General features: G+C 46.7%; 1 protein-coding gene across 1 annotated transcript in view; it reads left to right on the plus strand.

The window, feature by feature from the left end:
• LOC5577047 overlaps nucleotides 1-7,012 on the plus strand; it is a 30,987-nt gene extending 23,975 nt beyond the window's left edge. Inside the window, exons 4-6 of the mRNA XM_021839144.1 lie at nucleotides 5,559-6,471; nucleotides 6,531-6,704; nucleotides 6,764-7,012. Of these exons, the coding sequence (XP_021694836.1) occupies nucleotides 5,559-6,471; nucleotides 6,531-6,704; nucleotides 6,764-6,859 (1,183 nt within the window). The 3' untranslated portion in view covers nucleotides 6,860-7,012. The remainder of the gene's footprint in view (nucleotides 1-5,558; nucleotides 6,472-6,530; nucleotides 6,705-6,763) is intronic.
• Nucleotides 7,013-7,974: the final 962 nt, after the last annotated feature.

Raw genomic sequence — 7,974 nt, forward strand, 5'->3', positions numbered from 1 at the left:
GTGAAGAAACTAGCTAGAGCGGATATCAAGGTAACATTTGGAAGAACAGTGGCGAAATTGGAATATGAAGCCGAAGTGTCTGTCCAATACGAGGCGATTTCTATGAGCTAGATGTCTACTATGAACAAACATCCGTGTACGCTTGTCAAGTGGAAGACACGAATCTCTGGCACCGTAGACTGGGGCATCTGGGAAGCGCAAATTTGAAGACCCTGGCCGGTATGGTGACTGGGATGCCGAAACAATCTGAAGATATAGCCTTCTGTGAACCTTGCATATTTGCCAAACAATGCCGAGAGCCGTTCAAAGGTACACGTGTACGAGCAGCAAGACCGTTGGAACTCATCCATTCAGATGTTTGCGGCCCAATAACACCGGCTGCATGGGATGGTTCGCGATATTTTGTCTCTTTTATAGATGACTATTCGCATTTTGCTGTGGTATACGTGCTGAAAAAGAAATCTGAAGTTTTCGAAAAAATTAGAAACTATGAAGCAATGGCGACAGCTGCAACAGGGTTGAAAATATCAAAAATGACGGTAGACCAAGGTCGTGAGTATTGTTCAAAGCTTCAAGAAGAATTTTATGCGTCCAAGGGAATTCAAGTGGCACCAACGGTAGCCTATACTCCACAACAGATAATAACTTGTTGCCTGATCCACCTGAGACGTTCCGAGATGTATCTGGCCGCCCCGATGAGGAACAATGGATGAAAGCGATTCAAGAAGAATTGATGTCACTCGGTAAGAACAACGTTTGGAAATTTGTGAAATGTCCCAGTAACGTTACTCCGTTGAAGTCGAAGTGGATCTTTCGTGTAAAAGAGGATGCAAATGGAAACCCCGTTCGTTATAAAGCCCGCTTAGTTGCAAAAGGATTTCTACAGCAGGCTGGCATTGATTATGGAGAAACTTATGCACCAGTCGCGAAATTGGCTACCATCCGTACGGTGTTGGCAGTTGCGGTTTATAGGAAAATGCACATCCACCAGCTTGATGTAAAAACAGCGTTTCTATATGGTGACCTGAAAGAAGACGTATATCTAGCAGTTCCTGACGGTGTGTTAGCCAATTCAAATGTAGTCTGCAAGTTGGAGAAGTCATTATATGGATTAAAACAAAGCCCAAGATGCTGGAATGAAAAACTGAATGAAATACTAATCAAAAATGGGTTCACTCGATCAAGACATGACTATTGCCTCTACACTAGAAGCACAAGCAATCGAAGAATTTACGTAATTATATATGTTGACGATTTGTTGTTGGTAGGAAACGATCTTTTGCAAATTGATGAAATCAAGAAAATTTTATCGCAGAAATTTGAAATGTCGGACTGAGTTGAAATCAAACATTTTCTCGGAATCAAGATATCTTACAAGAGAGAAGACCGCACTATGGAGTTATCGCAAGTAGCTGGAATCAATCGAGTGCTGGAGAAATTTGGACTGAAGGATTGCAATCCCGTCAAGAATCCAATTGAGAAGGATACTACTCTGGTAACTGACTCAAGAGATTGTCCTGGTCATCCATATCGCGAACTGTTGGGAAGTTTAATGTACTTGATGCTTTGCGTAAGACCTGACATTTGTTATGCAGTTGGTTACCTGGGCAGATTCCAGCAGAAACCACAAGACGTACATTGTCAGATGCTAAAAAGAATTGCTCGTTATTTGAAGGGAACAAAAGCTCTAGTACTCAAATTCAAGCCAAGAAACAATGAAGTTCCATTAACAGGTTACGCTGATGCTGATTGGGCGTCGGATAAAACAGATCGAAAATTTGTAAGCGGTTATGTATTTGAAGTATACGGTTCTGTAGTGTAGCAAAAAGCAGCAGACCGTTGCAACATCATCGAGTGAAGCTGAGTATATAGCTTTAAGTGCTGCTACATCTGAAGGCCTGTGGCTGAAGGGAATTTTGGAAGATTTAAAGGAGATCGATGAAAAAGATTCGTTTGTTATTTTTGAAGACAATCAAGGTTGTATAGCAATGTCTAAGAATACCGAGTGCAAACGTGTCAAGCATATAGACATTAAGCACCATTTTATTAGAGATCATATAAACAACGGTACACTGAAGGTTGAACCTATTGGGACCACCGATCAATTAGCAGATATCTTCACTAAAGGTTTGGATGCTGGACGCTTCAAGATTCTGAGGTCCCGTTTAGGATTGGCCGATTAAGAGGGAGTGTTGGTAATCATAGTAATCGACAAAAAACTGACACAACCCTTACAACTACTTTTTCTTATTATTCGTTCTCTGACTCTCAACCAATAAGGAAGTCAATAAAGCTCATTAGTCGTTAACCCTCAAGTTATTTTTATTACAAAAATTTTGTACGCCGAATTCAGCAGGGTAATTCCTCTGTAATTAGCGGATGAGGCCATCCAACCAGCCGGCGGGCAATTCTTCGTCCTCCCATACCTTCAGAAGTACTCGGTGGATCGACTGGTAAAGCTGCTCGCTTCCGTGCTTGAGAAGCTCGACCGGGATCTCGTCCTTCCCAGCAGCCTTACAGTTCTTCAGCTCGCTGATAGCCTTTTTAACCTCTCCTATGGTCGGTGGGAAGTTATCAAGCCGGCTTCGTTGACGGCCGATCGAAAACGGACCAGATCTTTACTGTACGGCAAATCCTCCAAAAATGTCGTGAATACCAGGTCCCAACGCATCACCTTTTCATCGATTTCAAGGCGGCATACGACAGTATCGACCGCGTAGAGCTATGGAAAATCAAGGACGAGAACAACTTTCCCGGGAAGCTCACTAGACTGATAAGAGCGACGATGGAAGGTGTGCAAAATTGTGTGAAGGTTTCAGGCGAACACTCCAGTTCGTTTGGATCCCACCGGGGACTACGACAAGATGATGGACTTTCGTGCCTGTTGTTCAATATTGCGCTAGAAGGTGTTATGCGGAGAGCCGGGCTTAACAGCCGGGGTACGATTTTTACGAGATCCAGTCAATTTGTTTGCTTCGCGGATGATATGGACATCGTCGGCCGAACATTTGAAAAGGTGGCAGACCTGTACACCCGCCTGACACGCGAGGCAGCAAAAGTTGGACTGGTGGTGAATGCGGCCAAGACAAAGTACATGCTAGCTGATGGGGCCGAGCGCGACAGGGCTCACCTAGGTAGCAGTGTTACGATAGACGGGGATACGTTCGAGGTGGTCGACGAGTTCGTCTACCTTGGATCCTTGCTGACGGCTGACAATAACGTTAGCCGTGAAATACGGAGGCGCATCATCAGTGGAAGTCGGGCCTACTATGGCCTCCAGAAGAAGCTGCGGTCAAAAAAGATTCACGCCCGCACCAAATGTACCATGTACAAAACGTTCATAACGCCGGTAGTCCTCTACGGACATGAAACGTGCACGATGCTCGAGGAGGACATGCAAGCACTTGGAGTCTTCGAACGTCGGGTGCTTAGGACGATCTTCGGCGGTGTGCAGGAGAACGGTGTGTGGCGGCGAAGGATGAACCACGAGCTCGCCCAACTCTACGGCGAACCCAGTATCCAGAAGGTGGCCAAAGCTGGAAGGATACGATGGGCAGGGCATGTTGCAAGAATGCCGGACAGCAACCATGCAAAGATGGTATTCGCTTCGGATCCGGTTGGTACAAGAAGGCGTGGAGCGCAGCGAGCTAGGTGGGCGGATCAAGTGCGTATCGATTTGGCGAGCGTGGGGCAGAACCGAATGGTCGGTGGGTCCACAGCTTCATCGTCGTCATCTATGTTCATCCTGTTCCTCGCTACATTTCCATTTCCACCGTTCAAAAATTGCTGAAAGTGCTCCTTCCACCTGGCAGCCACCGCCGTTTTATCGGTGAGCAAATTCCCTTCTCGATCATTGCACATGGCGGGCACTGGTACGGTATTGTGCCGCGCACCATTGACCGTTGCATAGAATCTCCGCATATCATTCCGGTTCATGCTTTCTTGAGCGTCAGCTACCACACTTTCTTCGTGCTGCCTTTTCTTTCTGCGGTGGATTCGCTTTTCGTCGGCTCTCGCTGCCCTGTACCGCTCTCTGTTCTGTCGGGTACCGGCCGAAGCATACGGCTTCTGGAGACATTCTTCATGTCTGTCACTCTCTGGCACTCTTCATCGAACCAGTCGTTTCGTCTTCGTCATTGACCAGTGCCGATCACATCCCGCGCCGTTGTTGTCACAGCTTCGTGGATAGGGTCCCACAGGCTGTCGACGTCTCCAGCAACGTTGATTCTTCCCAACTGCTCGTCTAGTTGCTGACGGTATTGCGCAGCTACCCCATCAGTCGACAAGCGTTGTATATTGAAGCGCAGCGTTCTGTTTGTTGTGGAATTCGTGACGCTGGATAACCGCGCCCGAATTTTAGCTACAACGATATAATGTACCCAGTTGATATTAGGGCCTCGGAAGGTCCTGACATCCATGACATCTGAGAAATGTCGCCCATCAACCAGCACGTGGTCTATTTGGGAGCAGGCATCGCCACTCGGGTGTCGCCAGGTGTGTTTGCGGATATTCTTTCGTGCGAAGTAGGTACTGTTGATTGCCATCCCTCTAGCAGCAGCGAAGGTTACTAGCCGCAGGCCATTATCATTGGTAACGGCATGAAGGCTTTCCGTTCCAATGACGGGTCGGAAGAAATCTTCTTTCCCGATCTGCGCATTTGCGTCGCCAATGACTATCTTGACGTCTTGTTTTGGGCACTCTCCGTAGGCCTTACCCAGGCTCTCATAGAACTCATCCTTCATGTCATCGGGCTTATCGTTCGTTGCCGCATATATGCTGATCAGGCTGTAGTTGAAGAACTTGCCCTTTATTCTTAACACACAGATTCGGTCGCTTACCGGTTTCCACCGAATAATTCGCTTCATCTGCTTCCCAATCACTATGAAGCCAACTCCACGCTCTGCTCTGTCGCCACCGCTGTAGTAGCGCGGGTTCATTCAAAGTTCTCACATTCCAAGATCCAACTTTCCAATCGTTGTCCTTTATTCGTTGCCGGGTCTGTTGCCGTAAAATCAATCCGTTTGCTCTACTTTTCTACTTAAGGAAGGCTCAAAAACGTGATAGGTTCATATCTACCTGTAGCTTGCCAAAAGGATCCGACAGTTGTGTACATGGGATGGAGTCGACGGAACGATTGATTTGGCAAGGAGTACAAGCAGACCAATGCAGAAGAATGTAACACGGCGGCCTTGCTACAGGTAGGGATCCGACAGAACGTGCAACGTTATAGACGGAACCGGAAAGTAAGCTTTGTAGAGGATGCGAAAGCAAATCGTTAAGTGGCTAAATGTGCCGACAGAACAGATAAAGGACGCTTAATGGCTGGTCCCAAGCGCTGGACCTCAAGCGGAGTATCATAGCAGGTAAAAAGGAAGTAACACGGCTGAACTTCAACAACTGGGATGCAACCTAATGATTTTAATGAATGCATTGGGAGTGCCCATTGTCCACCATCCGGGTGTCTCTCATGACTTTCGCTGAGACCAAAGGCTACAGATGCATTTATACGTATCCAAATCCAATGTTGTTATATATAATGTTCTTCTTTTTACTTCCAGCTATCATGAATTGCATCGAGCCTATCCGAAAATCGCCGAAATGCCGTCCATCATGGGGCAACTGTTCCACCAGGAAAAGATTCTCGCTCGACAGAAGGTTCGTTTCGATCACTTCACGAAATTCTCGCAACACCTGAAAACAGCCAAGCTCAATGATCGCGATTGGTACCAGAAGCAAATCGACAAGCAGCAAAAATCTTTAGAGAAAGCTCGCGACACTTACAACGATCATGTATATGATCGAGATCTGATTCAGTTCAAGCACGATGTACGTGTGCTGGGCGAGCTTCTAACTCAAGCAGCGGCCCTCCACACGATCAGTTTGCCGATAAACCTCCACAAAACTCTCATGAATTCTCTGGTAGAACACGAAGGACTGTTAAAAGACTCGCTACAAGTCCTCGAAAACGAGCGAACCGCAGCCCAAAGTCCCTTCGACACTTTCGATCAACTGGACGTTGTCCAGCGAGACATGATCGAACCCGAGCAGAAAATGCTATCCTTCAACTACCGCTATCTGGAGCTGACTGGCTTCCTCCAAGATCTCCGCCGGCAGTTTCCGCCCATCAAGTTCCAGACCTCCAAACCGAAAACGATTGTTACGAACCTGCAGCGGGTGTACGAGGCGCGGTTGGCATTGAACAACACCCAACCAGGTTACAAACCGGAGCAACTCGAACGGTTCAAGTTGAAGATTGAGCTGTGCCGGGCCGAGCTGGACCTCCTGACCGATCATCGCAAGTTCGTCGTTGCCAACATGACGCTGCCCTGTGTGGACAAACTGATGGCACTGAAGCTGCGGCTGATAACCCAGATGGTGGCCGAGGTACCGTCGTACCTGGGAAAGCCCGGAAGTCTCCGGTTGAACTTCCAGTACGATCAGACGAGGTGCTCGCATGAAGCTTTGGGCGAAGTGAGTATCTCATTGCTACACATGTTGAACTCTACAAAATAATTTCATTTCTTTCTAAGAGTACGTTCCAGATGGACTACATAGTCGGACTGGCGGTGGACTTCGTGGACGATGAAGGAAGCTACGTCCGCTGTCTCGACGAGGATTCGGCAGTGCTACCGCACCTGACGTTCTTTCTGTCGCTGTTGTCCGTAGAAGGGTGCAAACTTCTGGTGCTGGACGACGCTTTTGCGGTAAGTTATGCTGGTTGGTTGTGCTGTACTTATTCTGACTTTATGTGGATTTGTTTCAGAATCTCGCCCAAGATGCACAGCAGGAGGTTTTCAAGATACTGGAGCTGATGTCGCGAAGCATGCAGATTTTCGCTGCGGTCGAATCTGAGGTTTGATGTTGTTAATTTACTTATTTATTTTTTATACGTTTCAAAATGTATACTGTTGATTTAAGTTTTAACCTTTCAATTGCTGTGTGAGTTAACTGTTTGAACAAAATGTACTAGTTTCAAGGCAGAGTAATATACAGTTTCATTTTCTTAAGTAAATTATAACACATTTTGAATTTGTATGACAAGCAAGTCTATCTTGGAACGTGAACCATATTAAATCTAAGAGATAGATTCATTTAAGATCAATTACCTGAGTCACGCTCTGTAGACAACAGACGTGTGCGAAATTTCTTCCCGCGATTTCAAAGCGGTGGAAAGCGGCGAACGTACATACACTTGGCTTAGATTTTAGTGTTCTGCCAGTGCGGCCGGAAATGGATAATATTCAGAAATTTGTCCCTCTTTCATTAAGCTCAATTGACTATCCTGCTCTTTGACATTCACTGCTGGAATTGTTGACATTTTTTATATGGAGTTTCGAGGTTATCCCAGGCGTGCAACAGTCTATTTGCGACTCCTGGCTCAAACAGCGTATGTATGTTCTTGTATCCAGCGGCTGAGTGAAGAATGCTGCATCGCACATAGCTAAATCCAAAGTGGTAACCCTTATCAGCGAGATCGTCCTAGTGTTAGTTGGGACGTTAAACAGAGCTGGCACGATGACGCTCCGGCGAGAAAGGAGTGTTGGTGTAGGCCACCCGTAAAAAAAAAACCGTTTTGCGAATAACATAAGAGAAAATACGACCCGGAACAATCGGCAAAGACCCACGCGACGAAATAAGGACTACGATTGGAAATTTGTAACATGGAACTGCAAGTCACTTGGTTTCGCAGGTTGTGAGAAGTTAATCGATGACGAACACCATCCTCGTAACTTCGATATCAAAGCGGCGCTGCAATTCTAACATAATGTGAGTGACAGCCGTAGTTACTGCATTCCAGCACTCGGCATCCGCAAACATTCTTCCTATTATATTGTCGGGGGATATTGTCCGCATGCAGCGAGCTTGCGACCTCTCACAACAATGAAACGGGGGCAATCGAACACGACATGCTCCGATGTTTCCTCTACACCAGCACAATTGGGGCACGCAGGAGATTCTGAGTGCCCGAACCTA

This window comes from Aedes aegypti, chromosome 1 (genome assembly GCF_002204515.2).
Source record: "Aedes aegypti strain LVP_AGWG chromosome 1, AaegL5.0 Primary Assembly, whole genome shotgun sequence".
Lineage (NCBI taxonomy): Eukaryota > Metazoa > Arthropoda > Insecta > Diptera > Culicidae > Aedes > Aedes aegypti.